We start from the raw sequence: 26,039 nt of genomic DNA on the forward strand, positions 1-26,039 counted from the left end.
GAATAGGGACACTGTACAAAGGCATTATGTAGACTGTCAGTATTTGATTTAGACCACAGCATTCACTGGGGGTTTACAGGAAAAATCTATACATGGAAAAACACTGCACCTACTTCTATTACTAATAGCAGTTTTCCAGTGGAAAAGTTTCTTTCTGAACACTTTTAACATCACTGAGTATAAGCTTGGAAAATGGAAAATTAGGACTTTATAAAGCTCTAAAGAATATTTTCCCTGATTTTTCATCCAGATGCAAATTAAAAATATCTAAAAATTATTTAAAATTTAGATGTAGCTGTGGGGTTCCTCTAGCTTGGTTTGGTTTTTTTCTCATCAGTTCATTTTAAAACAAAAATGTTGCAAAAATGTTGCAGTTTAATAAGGATGGTCACTTGTTTGTATTAGATCTTCATTTCTAAGCTTGACTTTAATTTAAAGTCCCAGGTAAACAAAAATGCGCTTTTTGATTTGGGCTCTGCAGAACATCTTCCACTGTGCAGAGAATGCAAAATCCTCCACCTTCAGAGACTATTTAGATGGTGCAGAACAAGTATCAGTTCAGGGATTCTTAAGCTACTGCTGCAAACCTCCTGAGACAAACCAAGCATGGTAGATACAAAAATGAATGTGGATAAGAAGACCGAAGCAAAAGAAAAACAAACCCAAAACCCCACAAACATAGTAATGAATGGGAGTTGTAAACAAAGCTACTGAGCTGACATCCCTTCAGAGGGTTTTTGGGGTCAGGAGAAAGCTTTCTGTGGCTTTGTTTGTGTGTGTGTGAACTTTTTTATTGACAGTTTCTTTAATACAAATGACCTGCCCTAATATAACAAAGATTATTTCATTAAGTATATATTGTTTTGTAGGAATTTGGGCTTCCAAACTGAGTTTAAAAAGAAGCACTAAGAAGAAAGCTGAACAAAATACAGATCATTCCCAAAAACCTTCTAGAACATAATTAATATCATGTCATAAAAAATTTATTAAGACCATAAATAACTGTGTTCAGGTTTTTTTATATCCTATTTATAACTGAAGAATGTGAAAACAGAAAGCTATCAAAATATAAAAGACATGCTCATATTTGCATTCTGTTTTAGCTACAAGTATCAGTATTTTCAGTCAAGCTCTGCCACTTCAGCAAAATGTACCAGAAAGAAGAGTCAGACAAGCTGCTTACTGTAACAAACAACTAAAAATAACATTTACCAGTTTATTTGTAAACTATGCCCTAGTTGCACAAAACACTGGAAGAATGACTAATGAGTTTTATATTTGAGGCCCATTCAAGATCTCAGAAAGTACTTAAACTGTGGTTACCTTAAGAAGACACTGTACTTGGGATAAAAGATGCTTCTATACTGAACCCAGGTCCCAGCTTCATCTGTATTTTGGTCTTCTACTGAAAAGAGATTGAACGATGCAAACCTTCTTACAGATACTTGTTGGAGATGCACATCTTTCAAGTGCTTTTTCCTCAGAACCTTTGAAATGAAAAACAAATTAAACATTAACAATGAAACTTCCAAGAAAAGAACAAACCCATGCCTATTTAAGTGAAGAGGGAAACCACAATGGCTATGCTATCAGCTAGTAGTTATGAATAACCAGGGATGTCAAGCTTTAACAAAATACAGTGGTACTGATGGTGGAGGTCAAGAGAATGAGTTATGAATTATGTCTCAATAACTGTAAAGCAGATATACTGTGTTCAGAAATACACAAAGTTGCTTTTTTAACTCATGCTCCAGCAAACCCATGCAAGAATTAAAGGGGCAAACTGGGTCCTCCCCTTCCTCTCATTTTACCAAGTTTCACAGCTCAAGCAGTGCCCTCCACAAGCAATTTCTGTGTCACTCACTCTCCCTATAGAGGGGGGAAAAGTCAACAACAACAAAGGTGTCTTTTGCAGAATTTAATTGACAAACCCAAAACATGGTCTTCAGGTGCCCGACTGCTGTTCCCTGACTGACTCCTTCCTAGCCTAGAAGTCCTCTGCTGCACACTTGCAGAGATGCTGCCAAAGTTGCCCAAGTTGAGAAAATTGCTCCCTGTCCCAGGCCCCAGACTTTCAGACACCACAATTGGATATTCCCCTACCAGGCCCCCATAAGGGGACTGACACATGAGCCAGACTTCAGCCGAACCCCAAAACACTGAGAGCGCCAAGTTCAGTGCTAAGACACTGAAGAATTCAAGGCAGTGACAGAATGTGATTTGCATTTCTTAAATGATTAAAACACTTGTTCAGGAAAGTGAAAATGTGGGCTCTCTGTCCTGCCTACTTTGCTGCACTCAACCGTCTTCAGGGAGTGAGGTATCAACCCCTCTGTGCAGGAAAACCCATCACTCAGCTGTGAGTGTTTGAGCTGTGCCACTGCTCAGAAGACAGCCAGCTCTTCCCTGCCAGACAAAAAGATTTATTCCTTAGGGCAGTGATGTGGAAGGAGAGGTGTCCTGGATTTAACTTCTTTCTCCTAACATTGGAGCAAATACATAAATAATTGCCATTGCATTTTTTAAATTAAGGCGCATATGCAGTCCCCAGTGAAGGATTAAAAAAAAAAAAAAAAAAAGGAGAGCAGAAAATAAATTCATCACTATAAGATGATAAGAGGTACAAGGAAGAGCTCCATTGATTGGACAGCACTGCAATTTACAAGTTTTGCCCATTTGATTTATTTAGAGATAAATCAAATGAGAAACTGCTCTCCAGAATTATGAAAGTGGAAATAGAAGCATTGCATACAAAGCATGTGTACAAAAAAAAAAAAAAAAAAGTCAGTGATTTTTTTGCTGTACCCAACCTGTGTTGACATGCTTTAACTGAAAATGCACTTGCATTTAACAGCCTTACAGTTTGGGGCCATGACCTATTACTTTGCAGGATGTTTGGAAGTACTACATATGTGAGCAGAGCAATTGTGTTTGCTACACTGCTGGTTCTTAACAGCAGGTCTGAGGCATCAGGCTTTCTCCTTTTGGAGCTATTTTCATTGGCAGGTCTCAGCATAAGAAAGGCACAGGCATTTTCTATGAAGTATTAAAAATGTCTGGGTGCTGTCCATACTACTTCTGTAACATGCGAGAAAAATACACACATGAAGGAAAATGCAAAAAAAATCAAAGCAAGAGAACAAAATTAAAATACCAGCAAAACTAAGACCTTCATGTAGTAGCTGTGTGCCTGAAAACAAAATGGACTGTCTTGACAACTAAAGATAACCAGCAAGACCTAATTTTCAGAAAAGCATGTTGTTTGGGAACTTCTTTAAAGCAATAGCAACAAAAGCAATTACAGGAAAAAATATATACAGCAGCAACAATATGTTTCTATTTTCAGTTTCTGTTGTACAGAGACATCATATAGCCACTCTGTAAAATTCATTCTCTCGGTTAGCAGAAAATCTCATAAGCATTTGAACACTCAAAAGAACATTTCTCCCACAGCCTCAAACACAAGTCAAGTGGTATAAGATCTGAAAATTACAACGGTAAGTCAAATCTTTTAAAACCTTAAGTATAACTGAGAGAACAGCACAAAAGGAGAGTATTTTACATTATTTATATCTGTATTTTTTACAAAGTGGGGGGATTTCTCAAGTCTTTTCCTGAAAGGATCACAGTTGTGTTAAACAGGCTACAAAAATAAGTTGCTGCTATAGAATAATTCACTGATAAAAACAAAAGGTGACAAACCTATCTTAACTCATCACCAAACAGTCTCCTGTTCTACAAAATTCTGGTAAAATATCACCACAGATCTCAATTGCAATGCCCTTAATATTTAGTCACAATATTAGGACCATGTTTAGGACTCCCTGTAAAACCTAAAACTGGTTGATATCTCTTAAAAAAAAACCTCACCAAAAAAGAATCTCCCACAAACGACATGGAGAAAGGCAGTCACCAGAAATTCCCTGTATTTAACTGTGTATATCCTTGTGTTAGGCCTAGTTGCACTAAGAGCCAAATACAGTAACAGCTTATGGCCTACACACCTCTGCTCATTCTCTGGCAGTGACTGCAACATGGTATTTTGTACATGCAAGAAAGTTCCTACACAATCAGCTACAACATAATATGTAACTACCTTCTAAATATCTTCCATTTGAATATGGCATTTATTTTTACATATAATTTACTTACCAAATTGTTTTATCCAACCATAAATAATTTACAAACCCAAGACTTACAAACAAAAACATGGAAAAAAGATCTGGAACACAGGCACCCTTCAGAGAGAGAAGAGTAGGAAGAGATGAAAATTTGTTTTAGAAGTGCTTCTATTCAGGAAAAAAAAAAAAAGTGTAATTGACCCATCCTCACTTTAGCTTTTATTTTTCAATTCTGGAAGTTAAAGTCCATTAGCAAGTGAGCAAGATACTCTCAGGCATGTGGTATGACTCTTGGGGATGGTCCTGTGCAGGGCCAAGAGTTGAACTTGATGATCCTTGTGCATACTTTCCTGCTCAGCATAATCTGTGATTCTGAGACTTGTGTGAGTAGAGCAAGAGGAAGGTAACAGGCAGGATAAACAAAAAGAGAAAAAAAAAAAAGCGCTTACAGATTTCATGAAACTTTCTATAGGGAGCAAATGTACAGAGGGAGGAATTTAATGCACGGCTATTGCTCTAACTTCCTTGCTGAAAACTACTGACTGGATAATGCCTCCAGCCACAGAGACTGGCAGAGCTTAAAGCACAGCCTTAGAGAACATATCCAGTCATTTACAAATGCACAGTAAATGGAGAATTTCCCTCAGCACTTTTTTAAATGCAAAAAAATACTTTTTTTGATTCTAACGGACTAAGTTTAAAAATATTGCCAGACTTCAAACTCAGTACATACATAAAACATTTCATTGATAAAGAGCACACAGGTAGTTATGCACACCCCTGGTTCTTTATGCTAGTTCATAGGATAACTCATAAAAGGGCTTTTTTTTTTTTTCTTTTTTAATTAAGTCAGTGAGCATGCATTCAAGCATCCTTACCATAGTAAATCAATTTGTGTGTGCATTGAATGAAAGCAAATTCAAGATATAAACACACCACAGAACTGATTTCACGTAAGGTGTTATTATAAGCAGTATGAAAAGCGCTTTTAAAAGCACTGTAAGAAACATTTGACAGCGCTCCTTTAAAAATGGATTTAAAGGGAGATTGATACCTTCTTCCAATCCATAGATAGATCTGAGCACCACTGTAGCAAAGAGCACAGAACTGATTTTTACTTCAGATGTACCAGTAAGATTAAATTGATCCTTGCTCATTGTACCATACAAAAATCAGCAGAAAAGCTAAAGAACATGGGAAAAACCAAGGGAATTTGCAGAGGGAAAGGTCACAGATACATGTAGTTTGAGAAAAAAAGAGAAGCCTTCTCCCCAAATGCACTCCTACATGCACTCTTCCACAACCCCATTCTATTGTTACGAAAAGCTCTTTATGATTTTAAGAGACAGGAATATGCCAAAGGCAGTATATGTTGAGAAGAAATAACAGCTAGCATAGCGACAGAGTGCAGCTTACATAGTCTGCTAGAACAGAAACCTACGAAGACAAACCTGATATTCCTACCAGTAACTTTGACATTTCCTGCTTTGGAGTATAATAAAACAGAAGTTGGTCCTGTTGAACAGAACTGGCAAATTTAGAAACCAAAAGCACACACGAAGTGCAATACTGAAGTTCTCAGGCCTCCCACTGTGACCCAGCTGCAGCCAGGTGCCCCTCCCAACCCAGCTGCCACCACTGACCCAGGGCCACCCCTCCGCCCTCTCAGGGACAGCTGTCCATAGGCAGCTCCAGAGGCCCACCTGCACAGAACCAAACGCTCAAGTCAGGGCTGTAAGCTTCACATCCCATACAATAACAGCCAATGAAACAGACTAGAGTTTTTAAGCCTTTATGCCTCCACTCATCTGCAGAGGAATCCTTTCCAACCTTGCTCTGCTCCGAAAGGGTCTAAAGTAGTGTGGAAGGCTGGAGCTGCGAAGCTGCTGTTTACCACAGCACAAGTGTCACCACTCGCTCCTTCCTCCTCCTCACGCTCCTCCAGGCACAGCCCCTCAGCAAAATGCAGTTTTCACTGCCAGGTGAGCGGGCTCTCAGGGAGGGGAGCAAAAACCAGGACTGAGGTGGCAGTCACGACAACCAGCCCCAGCGGCATTGATGGAAGGTGTTAAACTATGGCCTGAAAATCCCACGGTGCCCTCAGGTGGCGGGGTGCCAGTGGGATGCTGGTCCTCCTCACTTAACACAGGCCACGGACAGTTTTGGGGGCCTGCTGAAGGCACATTTTAGAATCCTAAAATCACAGAATAAGCTGAGTTGTAAGGGATCCATCAGGATCACCGAGTCCAACCCTTGGCCCTGCACAGGACACTGTAGGAGTCACACCATGTGCCAGAGAGCATTGTCCAAACACTTCAGCTCTGTCAGGCTTGCCCGACACCACTTCGCTGGGGAGCCTGTCCCAGTGCCCAGCCAACCTCTGGGTGAGGAACCTTTTTCTAATATCCAACCTAAACCTCCCCTGCACAACTTCAGGCCATTCCCTTAAGTCCTGTCACCGGTCACGAGAGTGAAAAGATCAGTGCCTACCCCTCCGCTTCCCCTCTCTTTAGAGAGGGTTGGGTGCATACATACACGGATATTTTTTTTATTATCATCTCTTCCAGGGAGAGTGCTACAAGCCCCTTTAGGTGACCCCCCATAGTACTGCTGGCAATCCCCCTGTAAGGGGTGCGGGCGGCGCGGCATTCCCCGCACAGCCCGGCCGGAGGGAACGGGAGAGAGCCGCGCTGCCCTCAGGCTGCGCCGCCGCCCGCCCCGCCATGCCGGCCCCTCCCGCCCGCGGGCTCCCCCTACCTGTCCGAGCAGCCGCCAGCGGGCTCGGGCCGCCGCCGCGCCGCTCGCCCCGCACCTGCCCGCGGCGGGGCCGGCAGCCTCGGCCATGCGGCTGCGGGGGCGCCGGGAGCTGGCACGGCGGGAGGGAGCGCTGTCCTGGGCGGCGGGGACGCGCCGCTGAGCATGCAGCGGCTGCGGGACCGGCCGGGCTAGGGATGGAGCGGGAGGAGGGGCGCGGCCATCTTTGCTAAGGGCAGCGCCGGGCGACTCTCGGCGGCAGAAGTGCGGTGCTCTTCAGGCCCGGCACGGCGGGGGCGCGCCTCCAGGCAAGTCGCCCGTGCCCTCCGCGCCCGGGGACGGGACTGGGTGTGGCACGGCAGCCACCCGGGAAAGCCGCGCCAGGGACCGTGCCCGCCCGGCGCGGCTCCGCGTCCCGGCGCTGACACCAGCGGCGCTGGGCCGCCGCCGCTGCTGAAGCGCCCTGCCGCCATCTTAGTTAGGGGCAGCGCCGCCGCCCGCCCGGCGCCTCAGCGGGGCAGCCCCGGCCGGCGGGAGCGGCAGCGGCGGCCGCAGCGCCACGGCGGGTCCTTGCGCGGGCCGAGCGGCAGCGCCGGCGGGGAGCGGGGCCGGCCGGACACCGGGGCCCCGGGCAGTGCTCCCGACAACGGGGGCTCAGCTCCTGCTGCCCAGGGACCCTCGGGAGACAGCGGGGGTTTGGTGTGAGGTGGGGGGGACAACTTCTCCAGACGTTCCCGGTGTTCTGTCCTTCAGCGTTTGGACGTGCACGGTTGCGCCCCTCTTTCTCCTCATAGTTGCCCTGGAGTTAAACTTTGGGCCGCCAGCAATATTCAGGTTAAAAAGTGGGTGCCAGATGTTAACTAACTGACTAAGTTTTACTTATTTTCTTCTAATTTGATTTGCCCTAGTGAATCAATCACATTTCTTTGAAAGAGGAAGTTTACACTATGTATATTTCCGTGTGTGTGTATGTATATTTACGCCTTGCAGTTTACGTTACGTTTGTTTCACGCGCACTGTGTAAGTGATCGGCATTTGGGATTTTCAGAAATTCCGGGTTGGCTGTCAAGGAATGGAGGTCGGGATGTGCTGCGCTGGACTGCGGAGGCTTTTCCAAGGGCTGAGCTTCAGTGCCAAGTACTACTCTAAGCATGACCCTCCTCAAACAATGTATCCTTACAGTAAAATTGGACCAGGAAAGTGCCACATCCTGGACTGTTCAAAAAGTACACGCACCCACAGGACTGCACCACCTGGAAACATCCTGCCATGCAGATTCTTTTCCTGCAAGGTATGCTGTTTAAGGATAGACTTAATACCAGCAACCACCTTGGCACATGTTTTAGGGGACCCAGTCATATTTTTCACGTGTTGAAGAAACACATTTTTCCCAGAGAATTTGAAGCAGAGGAATTAAGTCCAGGATATCAGTTACGTTCAAGGACAGGTACCATTGTTCAGCTTTCCTCTGCTGTTTTGACATAAAGCTGTATTTTGGTTGATTTTCCCACTAAAGTAATTTTGAAAAAAATTATAATCTTCCAGACTTAGGTAAAGTGTCAGGAGAAAACTGCAGGGAGAGATCAGCTAGTGTAGAGGCAGTGTCCAAACTGATGATACCAGACTGTGAGCTGGTTCAAAAAAAACTTTTCTGTGTTGACCAGTAAGTCACAGTTTACCATCATATTGAAATATAATATTGACATCTCATAATCTTGCTCACATGTCCTAAACTATATTTTTAAAGGTATTTGTATTGATTTCTGTAAATAAATATTGTGTAATTGGATGGCAGTGTATCATGCACAGACTCAGAAAACAGGCTGAAATAATTTTAGCTTTTCCATCTCAGTGTCTCTAATACAGATTTCGCTAGAGGTATTATAAAAGTTTACTGCTGTATGACAGCCTGGAATATATGCATATATTTATATGCATAAGTACTGTTTATAAACATTTATGTTTTGGTTTATTTGATCCTAAACACATTTTTTAGAGAGATGTGTGGTTGTCCTAAAATTGTTTCAAATTGACAGTGTTTCTTCAGAGTTGACACAAAGTTCGTCTTGTTGAAACTCTTTTATTTGTCGCCATAAAGTAAAGAGTTCCTATGTCTGTGTCTCAAATGTAAGCAAATGTTTCAAGGAGAACATAGGAGGGACAAGAATGTGTGGTTCAGTTTACTCAGTGGTACTTCACTAACACAAATATTACGAATGCTGCTCTGTGACAGTGTCCCAGGATGCAAACATGGTTTTCACCTGAAAGGAGGCTGTGCCTGTATGCTTTGGAGCAAATGTTTGCACATCAGTTGTCGCTGAAATCCTCTGCTATCCTTAAAATCTTTCAAGATTACTGGATTTTCCCCAGGCAGGGAGGTGTACTGTACCTATTAATATATCCCTACACTGTGACCACCAGCTGTATATAGTAATTCCAAGAGAATACAATGGGAATTGCTGAAAACAAAATGAGGGCCATCATCAAAAGTGTCATAAAGCATGGAACTTGTCAAAATAAGTTGTAGATGCTAAAATTTTTCACAGGTGTAAGGGAAGACATATATGAGCTATAGATATGACATATATGAGAGAGACATTTTAAATATCCAGAAACCATGTTCAGGTCAGGAAATTCCTGAGCTAAAATTGTTTAAGGCTGGAGAAAATCATCTGTCTTGTCCCATTCTTATGCTTTTCTAAGTATCCATTTATGGCCACTGTGAGGTTTTATTTGGTTATGTCATGTTTGGGGATGGTGTTTTCTTACAACAGTCTTGCCAGTGACTGAGGTGAGGTGGTACAAACTTGGGTATCCAGCAGTTTGTTTCTCTTCACCCATCATTCAGTTGCTCCAGAGCTTCTCTAAGAGCCTTCACAATTTTTTTGCTTTGTGCCGGGTGAGAGGAAGCATTGGTCTGAACCGGTGACAGACACTCTCAGCTCTCAGCAGTAATGTGCTTTATATTCATAAATATAAAGTTCAGTAAATGGAGCAGATGGTTTCCCTTCAGAGCCTACTTGAAACATTCACATTTTGGTTCTCATGTGTTTCTGAAGACAAACTAGGAACAAACCAACAGTCCTTAATGAAAAGTGAGGATAGGATAGGAAGCATGGGCTGCTTTTTAAGCTTAGACACATTTAAGTCATACATTGAATGTTGTAAAATGCTACTTTGTGGGATCTGTGCAGTATTATGTAGTGTAATATAAGCTGTGAAGCTTACTACTTGATCAAGTGAGATTTCACAGCATGCAAGCATTGTTCTAGCAGTTTTAACACACACACTTAACATTTCTACAATAGAAGACAGCTTTGTTGGCAGTGAGGTAGCAGTAATCTCACATTTCCTGGAAAACTAGATCCTTAAACTTATTCCTGATAAAATTGTTGCAGAACCCATATCACTCCACTGCTTCACTTCATTCTGCACCTTATGAACATTTATATTAACACTTCTAGGAGGTGGAGCAAGAACCTGAATGAGCTGCTAGGATTCCTAGGTGCAGGAACAGAGGTGTGGGTGGTGTTTTCTTGGAAAGGAAATGAGAAATTACACTCTAAAGACAGAGAAATTATGAAAGAAAGCTGTGAAGAAGGAAAAATAATAACAAAATTCCATAAAATGTAAAACCTAGTTCTAGAACAGGAACAAATGTATTTACTTGTAATCAATTAAGAGTATGTATTAATAGTCCCTTACATTTTGAGGAGAAGACCTCAATAAATTTGTCAAGTAAAGCATGTTTGACAGTACCTGCCCAAAAGATTGAGAAGAGTTAAAATAAAACACATTCCAACTGCAGTTTTTGATTTTATTGACATGTACTTCTGTAATAATGCAAAGGTGGTTTGGGGCCTGTGGCTCAGGGGATATTGCCTCAGTGTGTTCAGATTGGTGTGCAGTGTGCTGGCTTGTAGCCATTGCTGTCTTTCCTTACTCAGCAGGAAGGAACAGAAGTCCCTTCCAAAAGGAAGCAAAATATACCCATAGTAACTTCAGACCTTTTGCACAAGAACCTTCTGAAATCAGAGCGAAAAAACTGGAACAAAATTTCCCCAACATACAAAGCGATGACAAAGAGAATCAAAGAAAAACTGGAAGAATTGCACAACATGTATACACTCAATTCAGGAAGCCCAAGGGTAAGTGGCAAACAATATAAACGTTTCACATCACTGACTACAAATAAAAGACAGACAATCTGTTCCTGCTATAAAATGCTGTTTTACTCTTTTTTTTACAGTGCAAGTTTCGAATATTTTAATAACTCTGCATAATAACTGTTTCTGTTTAGAACAACTTATACCTGTTATGACAGTGAATTTACCTAATTTCTCCATAGGCAAAAGCAAGTAAAGATAAAATAGTCATCTGACTTTTGGATAAAGAATACAAGATACCGTAAGTTGCAAGAGCAGTTGCAGGTGATCTGAGCCTTCTGTGAAATTTAGAGCAGGTAGATGTAGCTTAAGCACCCTAACTGAAAAAAAACCTTTCTGATGCGTGCAACTCCTTCTTCAGTATAGAATATATGTTCTGTCATTTGTTAGATTTATTACAATTTGTTACAATTCTGCTGTACAGAAAAAAATTACTGTATACAGGGATTCAAAGGAAAGAGTCTAATTGTATGCTGGACTTGAAATATGTTTGTTTGTGTTGAACAGATGAGGTTTGGAGAGAATGTGTACTTTGAAGAGAATGGCTGCATATTTCTTGCAAAAGCAGATGATGGTAAGGGATTTCTCTTCCTAATATGGTAGGATTCTTAGAAAAGGTATGCATGGATCACTTAGTGTTCTTTCCTTGCATTAATTCCTAGCTTGTCTGTTTCTTAACTGAAAATACTTTTGTACAATTCTGTAATAGAGTAATAATTCTAGAACCCCGAATCTGTAAAGGTAAGGTAAACAGAGACTAGTACATATTGATACTAAGACAAGTTGCTGGAGAGGAAAGAGAGAAGACATTTCTTTTCAGAGCCCTAACTTAAAATTTTGAAAAAGAACATCCCTGCTTTTTTATTTCTGAAGGGGGCTGAAAGAATTTCTAATTTTATTTATTAAAAACAACCATGCTTTAGCTAGCTGGGCTTTAAAATTCAATATGTCTAGAAGAAGCCAAGATCTACGCTTTAGAAATATTTTTAGTAATAACTACAGGAGTTTTTTCCTGGGAACTATTTTTTTTGTTGGTTTATTTTTACAAATAAAAATATTTGCATTTGCAAATATCTTGCAAAACAGGTATTTAATGTTGATAAATTCCAGTAGAATGTTTGTGAATACTGGAGACAGATTTTTTAAATACAGACATTAAGAATCACCATTCATTTTGACTATCTTAATTACAGGATTTTTTTTGCTATCTTTTTTTTTTTTTTTTTCATGTAATAGGTGAAGGAAATGCTGAGATTTTATTCAGTGTTGAAGATCTTGGCTTTTCTGATGCTTTTATTCAACGGGTTAGAATTTCACCAGATCAGAGATACATGGCCATCAGCTTAAAAAGTGAAAATTCTGAAGAGGCAACCTGCATTATTATGAAATTTGGTAATCATCTTGTTGTGGAAAAAGTAATTCCAAGTGTATTTAGCTTTGGTGAGTTGTTTATAAATATCCTGTGGTTCACACAAGCTTTCAGCACAACATTTTTCTTAGTTTAAAGATAGTATTTTTGTTTGTTTGTTTTGAGTGAAGGCAACATTTAACCCTTATAGATGCTGAATTGTTTCTTATGGTTTCTTTAATGCTGCAATTATGAGTTATCTGATATGGATGAAAGAGACTGCTTCCTGCATACAAGCAATTTGCCTGGCCAGAGCAAAAAAATAACACTCTAGGTCAAACTTCCTTGTTAAAAAAATGAGGAGTAGCAAGAATTTAGTGTTGTGTTTCCACACTGAAGATTATAATGCCTGTTGAAAAATAACCATGCAAATTTGCCAGTGAATTTTACTCCATGCTAGAACATCTGTCTAGGTTGATCCAGAAGAATCTGTACAGTTAAGAGAACAACATCCTGCTGCCAAAATAGGTGTGACAGATAACAAGAGTACAAAAGATGACCATCAGAATGGTAAATTCTGTAAAGTTAAGTCAGATGTGAGTAAGGTACAGCAGTAGTGTCACGAAGCACAGAGGTGCCTCAATGATGAGCAAGAGAATTAGGTCTTAGAACCACTTGCAAAGTTAATGTGCTTGTATTGAGTGATATAAAATAGCAGGGAGACAGACATAAGTTCCTGAAAATCTTCACTTTGATTTTTCTGTAGGCTAGGCTATAGAACAGCTTGGATTTTCCCCTCTAAAGGCTTGTATTCATAATGAATCCTCAGCTACCTGTGCACTTTGGAGCCACGTTGCTGTTCAGAAAGTGAAGTGTTTGTGCTTATTTTGGTGTTATTAATTCCTCAGGTTTTGTACTGAAAAATCAGTATTTATGCATAAGACAACATACAGCAGGTTTTAAAAGCACATGTGTTAAACATAATTCTGTTGGCTGTAGGAGCAGCAGAGATAGCAGGAATGTGGCTGGATCAGTCAGAATAACTTCAGAATAACAAGGTTCCTGTATTTATACCTTTCTATGTTGGTGAACACATACACAAGCATAGAAAACTGGAGAATTTTTATCTCAGCTGTACCCATGGGGCACATCCATCATCTCTTTTCTCTAAATGGCTTGTGTGCAGTCACATGCAGCAGTGCAGAGCTTATGATGTCTTTATTATCTTGCTGACTCCATGTAAACCTTTTTCTCTCTGCTGTTTTAAACAGCCACATCTCCTATTTTCCTGTTACCTCCAGAACCCACACAGGGTCAAGAGCTTCCTATTACTGGCCCCTGCAACACTGACCTCTGCTTTTTTTTTTTTCAGTACATTATGAGATTCTTGTTCTGTGGTATTCAGAGAAGACATGGAAAAACCTTTTGGCTCTTACCTCAGTCCCCACAGGATGCAGAAGTGATGTTTTCAGTCCCATGCCACCTGCAACCCACCTTTTTCAGCACTGAGTCCAGTGTCCATAGAACTCCCATCTTCTCTCAGTAATATTATACACTGTTCTTACTTTGAAATGCATGTGTCTTTCTTCCAGAATGGGCTGCAAATGATGTTCTGTATTACACAACTCAGAAGAACCTTAAATGCCAGAATGTATTCATGGCCACTTTCACTTACCAGAAACATACTAAGTTAGTTTATACAGAACAAGATGCAAGGTAATACATACCCTAAATATAACAAGTCCTTTATATATCTTAGAGTATTCTATATGTAAAATATATCTGGTTTGGAAAACAAAGTGCTCTGTATCATATTTCAAACAGTAAAATGCATTTTTGTGTTCTGCTGTCAGTAGTGCCTTATACAGCCTGAGAATGTGCTCTGTTCTCCTTTTGATATGTGATCAACAGAGATTTAACTTCCCTCTCTTACCTCATGAGTTCAGCTGAGTTTATAAATGTCAAGGTCACTCTCAGGTCAGGGTGTCCTTTAATGAATGTGTGACAGTTTCATACGGGGTAAATCAGACTGTGGATTTCATTTTGTTTTCTCTGCTATTGATGTCTGATACATCTTTTTTAAAAAAATACATAAGTTCAGGCTAATCCTTGCTCTGGGTAATGGATGAGCAAAATCATCACAACATTCCAAGAGACAGAACTATTGTTGACTGAATACCCTCTCAATAACCTTTCTTTAAGCAGTGGTTTAGGAAGACAAGAAGGCTCTTTGCTAAATTGAGCACAGAACTACCTTTTCAGCATTGTAGCATGTGGTATATTTATACAGCATTCCATAAATATTTGTGACTATTCTTAATTCAAGTTACATATTCAGTAAAGAAATTCAAATTATACTTTCATCGAGGGGGGGGAAAAAAGGAAAACAAACAAAAAAAATGCAATGGAGATGGAATAAATAAGATCTTTTTTTTTTTCCAGCTGCATTTGATGCGTAGTTTTAGAAAATGAAGTTGCACTGACCTGGCACTTCCCCACAGGGAAACTGTTGGCATAATTCTGAAGGTCACAGTCATTACAGTAAATCTACCAGAAACTTACTCTAAAGGTTCATGTGCTATTGCAGCTCATAGCTGAACTCCTTCATCGGAGATGGCAAGACATTCTTTTGTATTGCCATTGAGCAGTTCTCTTCTGCATCTCACCAACTCTTCTAGTTGCAATCAGATATATTTTTAGAAGCTGAAAATGTCTTTTTTTTTAAAAAAAAAAAGCTACAAAGATAAAAAACTCATAATATCAAGGTCATAATCCTTGGGGAGAAATGTAATATGCATTTCAGCTCAACCCTCTTAGAGGCAGGATCAGTGGAGCCAAACTCTTGGGATCTCTGCTGAATGCAGTGCCACATTCTTGCCAAATTCATTAGACAGGAGGCTGATTTTTCTTTCAGACTTTAGCTCCCCCTCTGTGCCTGTCCTTCTAAAGATGTCAAGAGAGTACAATTAGAAAAAACAATAGTACCAAAATAAATTGAGATCCTCCACCTGCAAATAATTAAAGTATCTGAAAGTGCTATCTATGCATCCTTTTCTTCACCAGTCAAATCTGAATCCTAGAGAGATCATCACTGCAGTCATGTATCTGATCTGTGTGATGCAGATGATGGTACTCAACTCTGCATTTTCTTGATGGTATCTGGATCTTCATGTTGGACAGTTTTGCTTTTAGAGACATCCAGTCTTAAGGGTTCAAAATGGCAAAGAGACTGTTCTGATCCAAGGTGTAACATTCCAGTTAATTCAGACAACTCACAGAAATTTGAGTCTGAATTTCAGCCTGAACTTCTCTACTATTAGAGACAGCCACTGGTTACTATTCTGCTTTCTGTTTCTAGATTTTAGAGGGATTTAAAACTAGTAGGTAGTTTCTTAGCTCCAAAACCAGTCCCTAGTTTCCAGCTTTATCACTCCAACACTCCATCTTGTCTCATATAGGCGTCTGTGCTTTTTTTCTTTTTAAATAGTACTTTTTGTCTTATTTGCTTCAGACAGTTAGGTCAGTAGCACATAGATATTTTATCAATTTATTTCTTAATAGCTCTTACTTTTGTTATTGTTTTCCCCACATGATGTCATTTATTATTTAAACTATCCATTACTACATCTTTTTTTAAATAAGGTTACAAGCTGAATAAAAAGTTCTACATTTTCCCTGAATTTTAAAGCCTGTATACATCAATGAGCTTCCAGTCTAGCTCAATGATGAAAAACCCTGGATTTAGTTGGGCAACAACTGAACTGCTTTCCTTGCAGATTTCAGGTCTCACACACAAGATTGAGGGGGTTTTTAATGCCAGGGTAAACGCAGCAGAAGTGGGTCCGGGAGCCAAGTAGCCTGAAATTTCTCCAGTCTGCTTACAGGAATGCTGTTTCTTACCTTGCAGATGGAAGCCCATATTTCTGAAACTACTTGTATTTTAAAATATTTACAAAATTTAAGCTTTTTTCCTTTCTTTTTATGATTCCCTACAGATTCTTTGTAGACCTTTATTGCACAAAAGACAGGCGTTTCCTCACTATCAACTGCAACAGCAAGACAACCTCAGAAGTTTGGTTGGTTGACTGCAGACATCCCTTGGAGTCACCTTCCCTTGTACAAGCACGAACCACGGGGGTCATTTACCACATTGAGCACAGAAAGGATCAGCTGTACATTCTAACTACATATGGAGAACCTGCAGAATATAAGGCAATTTTGACTGATAATTACATTCATAGGATTAATTCAGATACCTATTGCACGTCATATAGAAATAGGAAGGTTGGCTTTTAATTCTGTTTGTCACAGCTTACTGAAATAAATTAAGGGAGAAACCTGCATGGATAAAAGCCTGATGGTGCTGCATGGAGTCTCACCTGTAGGAGGCCAGTTTGAGCCTAAATGTTTTGACAGCATCAAAAAATGACTGCTTCATCAGTCATTTCCTCTATATCAAAACTTAAGTTGGTGATCTCAGTCTACGTAATCAAACCCACCTACAATTGTGCTGGCCATGCTGAAAGCACTTACTGTATTACAATTTTCTGTAGAGTAATCTTTGAGACTTGGTCTTCTCCAAATGTTACTGCATTGTTCTTCCGTTTTGCCTAAGTAAAGGGAGTTTAAAAATCTCCAGTTTTAGACAGGCAAACACTCCAAATACAAATAAGTATTTTTTTTGCAAGAAAAATGTTCGATGAGATCACCTATAAGTCTGTATCTCTCATTTGTAACTCAGTACTACTGTTTAGTAATACAAGGTTGTTTTTTTTTTTTTTATAGTTGATGAAGGCCCCAGTAGCTTCCAGTGGCAAGGAGAACTGGCAGTTAGTTTATGCACTGGAAAACAAAACCAAGCTAGTAGACTTTGAGATGTTCAGTGATGACTGCATTATGTTCCTGAAGAATGCTGGTCATCTTTATTTAAATGCCATATCTTTTGTTTCACACTCAGTTCAGTCTATAAAGGTACGTTTAAGCTTGGTTTCAGCAGCCTAATATTTTTCCAGCTTTTTCCTCTCTTTCTCCTTTTTTTTCCTTTTTTTTTTTTTTTTTTTTTAGCAAAACAGAATGAAAGCAAAGATAAATTCCAAAAGTAAAAGCGGAAACTATTGAAAACTATTAATACTGGCAATTTCATCATTATGACTAATTGTATTACCTGTGGCTGTTCTTCAGGATTTGATGTGGTGGCTTATTGCAGCATTCAGAGAGTTAAAGAGCAGCTATCCTGTGAGCCAGTTCTTTCTTCAAGGGATTACAATCAAGCTTTTCACAATACAGCTGATTTCTAATGTAAAGCAGAATTTAGCTCCCTAATTGCTCTACTTAGTTTTACTGAGCCTATTTTTGGTGACACTCGTTGGTGTAAACAAGGTTCCTGTCACAGGAAATAGATTAATGTTCAGAAAACAAGTATGGACACTGTCCCATAATAAATGGGAAGAGTTGATATTGCAGTACAATTGGTGCAAAGGATTTGCTTCTCTTATCTAGTTGTTAAATACTTGTGGATTAAAAGCAAAGTGACTCAAGCCAAATCTATTATTTCTGAAGACCATTCAGGTGAAATATTTAATTGAATTGTTTTCCTGAAAAATACAGTCTGAACAACTGCTAAGTTTATTGCAACAAGCTGCCAATGCTGCACTCTATAAAACTGCTACAGAAAAAGGTTTTCAACAAAGTACACTGTATGGTCTCCAAAATCTTCATTTTTTAAAATGGCCATAGTTTATTTATTCAGCAAGGGCCTGCAGTTACTCAGGAGAACTTGGACGACTTCTGCTTTTTCAGAAGCCTCTAGCAACCTAACCCAAGAAAGTAATAGTCTGGCAGAGGGTTTGGCTATGTCCCTGCTGCTCTCAAAGAATGAATCTTGATTTCTTTCATTCTTAGCAGAGTTAAAAACCTTAAATATAATAACAGTAAGTGTCTGAGGGTGAATGTGCCAGGAAAAGGTTTTGTTCTTCACAATGGCTGGCACTAGGAACAAAGTTAAGAGGCAGGGGTTTTCAGTGGCTTAGCATTACTGAGCTAACTCACAGTAAAAGCATAATAGCTGACATGGACTTGGCTGTATAGCGTGTTGAAGTAGAACTGGAAATGCAAGGAAAAATAAGATCTGAAAAATAAAACTAATGCAGAATAATTTCAAATGTTTTCTTTAAAAAAATCTGCACTAAGGCCCATTTTAAACTGAATTTGTATTATTTTTTTGTTCATTTCGTTGTCCATCTTTATCCAGTGGCCTCAGAGGAAAAGTTCACCAGTTTTTAACTTTCTGACTGTTTCATTACTGGGTTTAAATGAAATACAGATTGTGCTACATACAAACTGAAGATAATTAGTTAATATCCAAAGTCTTTTACTCTGAAGGACATATTAAGCAAAATTTACAGAAGCAATGTAGGAGTCTCACTTGAAATGCCATGTTTTCTCAGCTACCTACGTGGGCCTGTGAATTTGAATTGGAATCTCATCCTGAACACACCACCAGCACCTGCTATTTTCAGCTCTCCTCCCCAGTACACCCCCCTAAGCGTTTTGCATATTCATTTAAAGAAAATAATCTCATTGAACAAGCTGTGCAAGAGGTACCAATTATTACGAATTGTCACACTACACGTTTACTAGCTAAAAGCAAGGTAAGATTTTTCAGTCTTTTTCCCATTCCTTTTATTCTTTCCTTCCTCCCCACCCATTTAAAGAAAGTGCATTTGGCAGGGAACAGAGATTAAAAAATGTAAAGAGCAGTTGGTGCTATAGTTAAAACAGTGGGTGTTTTCTTCAGTGCTATAGAGAAGAACAAGAAAGAGTCGTGATTTTTTTTTTCCATTGACCTGGGTATTCCAGAGGAGATAACTGCACACGATGAGTCAAGAATCTTAGTATAAGTGAGAACTGCTAGTTGATGTAATGGTATTGTGCTCCCCATGATAAATGACAAAGGTGCCAGCTGTTGAAAAGAACACCCCACAACCAGCTGCACAGTGCAGATCAAGGAGGGAAAGTTTTAACAGCCTGAGTTTAAAATTTTGGAGATGTTAATAAAGAGTTTGTACTGTGGTAAGTGGTAAACTCCATTGTTAATAACATATATTCTTGGTGTTAAAGGGGGAAGGAAGACTTAGGTGCTTTGGTAGTTTAAAAACTCCTCAGGTGTTGCACTTAAATGAATTTATACTCTACATCCATAAGCCCACACAGCAGAGGTTCAGTCTCAGGCTTTATTTTTCAAGAGTGCTTTGTACACTCTAAGTGAAAAAAAATTACTATAATCAAAAAAACACATTTTAAAATAAATAATTGAAGTTTTCATTGCCATGTGTCATTGAGATTTCTGCAATGTCCCTTATTGTAAAACTACTCCTTCTTTTCTAGGATGAAACTTTGGTGCCAATTACAGTTTTTCATAATAAGAATTCTAAAGAACTACACAGGAGACCACTTCTAGTTCATGTATATGGAGCTTATGGCATAGATTTGAACATGAGGTTTAAAGAAGAGAAGCTGATGTTAATTGAAGAGGGTTGGATATTAGCATATTGCCATGTTAGGTAAGTCAGATATAAAATAGAAATAAGATTTTACTTTGCAGGATACACAAATATTTGTTCATGTACAACTGAAGATGTACCAAAATACTTTTATCATGTATCTATACCTAATTATTCATCTAAGATTTTTTAATTTAAGTACTTTTTAAATTTACCTCAGGGGAAAAAAAAAACACAAGAGCACACTACATTTTAGGTTTCTTAAATCTACATGATGGCTGTATGAAACTTTTAATCTTTTCAAGTCTCATTACTTCTTATCTCATCTTTGCTCAAGAAAAAATTCAGTTGCATGCTCAAATTGCCATGACATGTTATCTCCCTCTCCTTCTGAGAACATTGTGTACTAATGCTCAGTCTCTGTCTTCTGAAAGCCATTTACATTCCACAGCAACAACTAAGCATTTAACCTGCAACCCTTGATCTTTTATTGGCTAAATCCTGTCTCTAGTTTAGCTACAAACCTACCAGTTTTATAAAACTGCAATGTGCAACAGGCTTCCAATTTTTCTCGGTAGCTAAGGAAGAGAACAAAAGAATCGCTTTATGGAGGGGAGGGAAGGGATGAGGAATTGTTGGAAATGCCAGTCCCAAAACAAATTCAACAAATATATTCAATCTGCTGTACTCTGTGGCAAGCATTGTGCTGTTCTTCCTCATGCCCCACTAAGTATCTTAGGATGCAGATCAGTCCTACAGGAAAATGGAACCATCATCCAAAGTTGCCAGGTTAATAAAATAACCCATTTTAAACTTGAAACCAGAAGAGGAAGCTTCAGGTGGCTAGAACCAAAACTGTGATTGCATAGGAAGAAGTATAAATTATTTTTATAATTCTGTATTACAAAATGTAACATTTCAACTAGCATTTGAAATTCACAAATTAAGGGGGGAAAAAACCCCAAACCCAACTTTCTAACAGTCTCATAATTTAAGCAAAGCAGAAGACAAATCCTGAGAGTCTGGTGTGGAGCTCAGAAATAGTATTCTACTGTTTTTAATAAGTAATTATGTTAGTAATGGAAGTATTGGAAATATTTTCAGTATTTTCATAGTTTTCTGTATCAAAAGATAATATTATCTGATTTTATATTGCTTACAATGAAAATGTCATTTCCTGAAGTGTTGCTTTTCCTGTGGGTTCCAGGACACAAGCACATGAGGGGACAAAGTGCCCTTCTACAGTTAGCATTTTCACCAATCATCATGAATGAATTTATTTTGCCTTCATGTTGTCTCTTTTAGCCATAAAGAGGGGTAAAGCAATATAGAGAGGAGTTAATTGGGAAAGCAAACTATGATGTGCAGTTCTGTGGCCGCTGCTGTTCTTTCCTTATCTGAAGCTATGCCATGCAATGTTTTCTGAAGAGACTCCAACTTGAACTGCATTAAATTTCAGGGGTGGAGGAGAGCAGGGCCTTAGCTGGCACAGAGATGGATGTCGGCATAATAAACTCAAAGGTCTCCACGACCTGAGGGCTTGCATCACACTGCTGCACCAACGGGGATTTTCTCAGCCCAGCCACACAGCCCTGGCAGCTGCCAGTGCTGGGGGAGTTCTGGCAGGAGCCCTGTGCAACACTGATCCAGCACTGATCAGAGCCATGGTTTTACAGGTGAGATTATAGCACTAAACTGTATTATCTGTGTGATTGTACCACTTTGAGAATTGGGGACATTCCAGTTCAAAGCTCACTCTCCTTATTTGTTTGAGAACACCTTGACTCAGATATTCAAGGTCCTCTGTCTTACTTGCCAACTTTTTTTTTTTTTTTTTAATTACTTCTAAGGCGCCTTTCGTAGATGTTCTAAATACAATGATGAAAACCCATCTCCCACTGACAATTGAGGAACAAGAAGAATGGGGAAATCCATTAGAAGATGAAAAATGTATGAAGTATATCAAAAGCTATTGTCCATACCAGAATATTAAGCCACAGGTAAAACTATGTTTTCTGTGCAGAATACTACAGGCATAAAGTGTAACAGTTTATAAGAAAATCAAAAGTAGATCACTGAAATTTTATAACAAAACTCCAATATAATTCTTTTCAGTAATAATCTTAGCAATAGTTGAAGTCACAAGTGACTACTGAAATTAACCCAATGTCTTCTCCTAAATGATACAGATTTCTAAACTTGTTTTTGTTTTAGGACTTTCAGGAAATAATAGATTGCTCTATTGTATAGCAAATTTCAAGATGCAAAATGCCTTCTTTTTGGGGGGAGTTTTGACATTCTGCTGTGTTTTGCTGGTTTTTTTGCAGACACAGGAGGGAGGAGGTATTTTACACTGATTTAATACCTTTCTAGTAGTATTAAACACTGAAAGGGAAGAGGACCTTCTATAGCTTTGACATTGTCATCTCAAGGGAAATCTCTATTTAACAATGTGTTAGCTGTGTTGCTTCATTAAGTAAAATTCTTACTATTTAAAAAACACCTTCTGTGCAGAAAGATTGCAAAAATAAACCTTAACTATTGTTCTAAGGTAAACTGTTCCATGATTATTACTACCTTTTTTCTTTTTTTGCAATCATCAGCAAGGAGACAAGTATCAGACCTTTACCAGTGGGGAGAGGATGTTTTTTATGACCTTTTGCAAGTAGATGATGCCCTACTATGAAGTTATTTTTCAGACCAAAATACTTTTTGCAATTAGTGATAAAACTCTTAGAAAGCACTAAGTAATTATGTAATAGATAAGTTTTTAAATAAACCCTAACAAGTTGTTTAGTAAGAGAAAAATGTGTTACTCTATGAGAAAGACCAGTTGTCAAGTGTTTAAGTGGTTTTGGTTTTTAATCCCAGTGCTATCCATCAGTTTTTATCACGGCGTATGAAAACGATGAACGGATACCACTGACAGGAATTTTACAGTATGCTCAGAAGCTCAGGAAGGCTGCACTAGATCACACCAGCAGAACAAATAAGAAAGGTAAGGATAAGAATATCACAGATAAATGGAGGTCACTGAACCAAGATCTTAATAGGCATGTAATTAAAGACCATAAAGATTGACTCCTCCTCAAATTAATTCAAACACAATCCCATATCACCAGCTCCACAGCAGACTCAGGAAACACTTTGAGATGCAAAAACATAAAGACTGGGAGCCTGTGAGTGGAGCTCACTCTTGCCTAGGCCTCCACATAGGGCAATTGTTGGACAGTGCAAGGTGAGCCCATGCTGTCAGTCCAGCTGCTGACAGGGCCAGGCTGCAGTTCTCAGCAACTCTTGGAGAAAATCTTGGTTTTGCTGCTATACAAAACTCTACTTTTCTCACTTTGCTAAAGCTGCAGGTCCTTAGTCCAAGCTAGAGAGACAACAAGGCCAAGGCACAGGTGGTTTTATACCTGAAACTTAACCCTAGCTTTGGCAGTTTCCAGCAAAAGGTACATTGAAGCCTATTTTCTTCTACCATCCAATCTGGGGAGAAGCTTTTACCATCATTACCAAAAGAGATCTTGAATAACATTTTCTACATTCCATGATGCCCTGTCTGTGAGCAGCACAACTGCAGTGGTTGAAAAATTGCAGCAGGTCCAGGAAGAAAAGAACACATCTTTCCAAAAAAAACGCTCAGAACAAACACACTAAGTAGATGAATAATTTCCAAATATGAAATTATTAGAAATACAAGTAATTAATTCAGAAAGCCCCTCTACAATTCTCTTTTTCTTAAGGAATAATAGAAATTCTGCCAGGACAAGAAGGCAGAGTTAGCTATCCCTAAACAATTCACATACCCACATAATGTTTTTCCTTGTTCATTCAATGTAAAGTGATCACCAGCTTCATTGTTCCAGGAAACTGGATTCCCAATATCATCCTAGATGTCCAGGCAAGTGGCAGTCACTGTGATTCATCCTGGGAGCACTCACTGAATGAGGTATGGTCCCTTAATTGCACAGCTCCATAAGGTGTTGCAGGAATGTGTCCCCTCAAGGGATACTTCAGCCTCAGTAGTTGGGCAGTCACTGAATGTATGTTTAAACTCTAAAGAAAAACTGCTAGAGCAACTGCTGATTTTGCACACACACATATAAAATGTAAAAACCCAGCAATCTTTAGATATAATTATATACATTTTTATATACATATATACTTGTACAGATACAAAAAAGACAGTGACAGGGCCAGATTATTGAAATAGCCTTAAAACAGCCTAAATTCCCACTGTAATATGCTAAGAGCTTTGAATGAAAGGTTCCAAGTTGTGCAAAACATCATTCCAGCAGGAAAAGTCTTGCTCTGTAGAGTTTAAGTGCTTAAAACTGTTATACTATTTACTCCCATCTTCCTCGTGTAAAACATACATGATGGGTTGGATCTTTACATTTTGAAATGCATGATCTCTGCTATCAAAGCTATTACAATCAGCTTTCAAGATTTTGCACTTTATACAAGCATGTTTCTTAAAAGCAAAATACTGCCAAGACCAGACATATTTTTACTGATGTCTCAGACTGTCAGAGTTGAATATAAATTTTATGACTCTTAATTTTAACAAATCATAGAAAATGTTAATTTGGTGGTGGTGGCAGTTATTCATAAGATGAATTCTTTCAAGGAAAGCTATATGCTGTCTTAGGGCAAGGTATTTCTTAGCATTAGTATAGGAAAGAGATGACTAAAATAGCTGCACAAGAGCCTGGAAGTTTATAGTGCAGAGAACTTTACTTTGTAAGAAAATATTTTCATTGTTTTAGGTTGCAAGACACCTTGCTTTTCTGAACAGAGAACTTGAGGAAGTGTGCCATCCCCAACATCACAGCAAATCCTGCAAATAACTCCTAAACACACTTACCACCTGGAAAACTTAAGGTTTTGTATGGAAAGCAAACACCTTCTCCAGGATCTCTCCTCTCAGATCCCTGCTTGATGGACAGAAGCACACAAAGCTGGGTATGGCATTGCCTTACAAAACTACACACCAAGAACTGTGTTTCTGCCCTGGCAGGCTGTGCAGAAGCAGCTGCCAGCAGAAGTGAGTTTGTCCAAGAGCTCTGTTCACGTGAGCCAGCAGAGCAGGGCTACACCAGCGGGGCTGGAGCACAGCAGGGGACACATGGAGCCTCACAGGAGAGCCACAGGCAGCCTTCCTGTCCAAGGCATCTCTTCCAAGGCCACATCTTACACAAGGCAGTGGAACTCCTCCAAGGCATCTGACATTGATGTCAGGTGATTGCTGCCCTCTCTACCTGCACAAGAGCTGTGATGTACTGATCATGTAGTGGGATTGACCAAACTGCAAAGAAAAGCACTCTCGAGAATGGGAATTTTAGCAGAACTCTGATCTGAATACATTAAAAATCTTGCATTTACCTTGCCTAGCATGGTCATCGTAAGAAGTAGGTGCCAAATAAAACAAAAAGAATGCCCCCATGAAAGCAGCCCAATTCATAGCTTAGCTGCCCTCTGAGCAAGGCACAAACCTGTGCATTGAGATGTGTGGTGCACACCCAGAGCTACATCAACCACTGCAGGTGCAGCAAATGCAAATCAGAGCACATGTACAAGCGTGACATTTGGTAGGGTTGGTTCAGCTGCTTCCACTGAACTAAAGTACACACCCCTCACCTCAGGCTTAGGGCAGGAAAAGAAATAAGAGAATGCAAATGTATTCTAACTCAGCAGGGAGGGGAAGAATCCACTGGAAATACAGTTATGAGTGTGGAATTATATATTAGCTATATTTTGTTCTTTTTCTTACTAACTCTGAGGCTAATCAGAGATGTTAGATTTGAGAGAAGAGGTAAAAGACCACAACAATGCACTCTGGTCTTGCTTGTATTCTCCTGTTTTAACAAATAGAGGGCCACCCTTTGGAGTAAGTTTTACAAATCTACAGACTTCTAAAAAGTTACAGTGAACTGCCAAAGGCCTGGGATTCCACAGGGGCACATACAGACCAGCAACTCCAGGGTCAGCACCCAGAAAGCAACTGCTCCCTCTTCTCCCAAAAATACATGCTTAAACAGAACAATTTTTCAGAACAGGTTTACTTTTCTTCTCCACAGACCCTAAGCAGGAGTTTATACCATCATTTTTCCTTTTCATCACAAATACTGATACAAGACAACTA

General features: G+C 39.5%; 2 protein-coding genes across 2 annotated transcripts in view; one reads left to right on the forward strand and one right to left on the reverse strand.

The window, feature by feature from the left end:
* CAMKMT (calmodulin-lysine N-methyltransferase) overlaps positions 1-7,042 on the reverse strand; it is a 213,159-nt gene extending 206,117 nt beyond the window's left edge. The window contains 4 exon segments of the mRNA XM_066316078.1: positions 1,324-1,487; positions 6,879-6,965; positions 6,967-7,023; positions 7,025-7,042. Of these exon segments, the coding sequence (XP_066172175.1) occupies positions 1,324-1,487; positions 6,879-6,965; positions 6,967-7,023; positions 7,025-7,042 (326 nt within the window).
* Positions 7,043-7,829: 787 nt separating this feature from the next.
* Positions 7,830-25,278, forward strand: PREPL (prolyl endopeptidase like). The gene is given in 15 exon segments (XM_066316081.1): positions 7,830-7,916; positions 7,918-8,166; positions 10,823-11,023; positions 11,549-11,615; positions 12,278-12,481; positions 13,982-14,105; positions 16,385-16,601; positions 17,175-17,360; positions 18,836-19,039; positions 19,776-19,951; positions 21,351-21,567; positions 21,742-21,891; positions 22,763-22,889; positions 23,761-23,843; positions 24,664-25,278. Coding segments are annotated over 15 exon segments (2,358 nt in total). The 5' UTR covers positions 7,830-7,844; the 3' UTR covers positions 24,745-25,278.
* Positions 25,279-26,039: the final 761 nt, after the last annotated feature.

Source organism: Sylvia atricapilla, chromosome 3 (genome assembly GCF_009819655.1).
Source record: "Sylvia atricapilla isolate bSylAtr1 chromosome 3, bSylAtr1.pri, whole genome shotgun sequence".
Classification (NCBI taxonomy): domain Eukaryota; kingdom Metazoa; phylum Chordata; class Aves; order Passeriformes; family Sylviidae; genus Sylvia; species Sylvia atricapilla.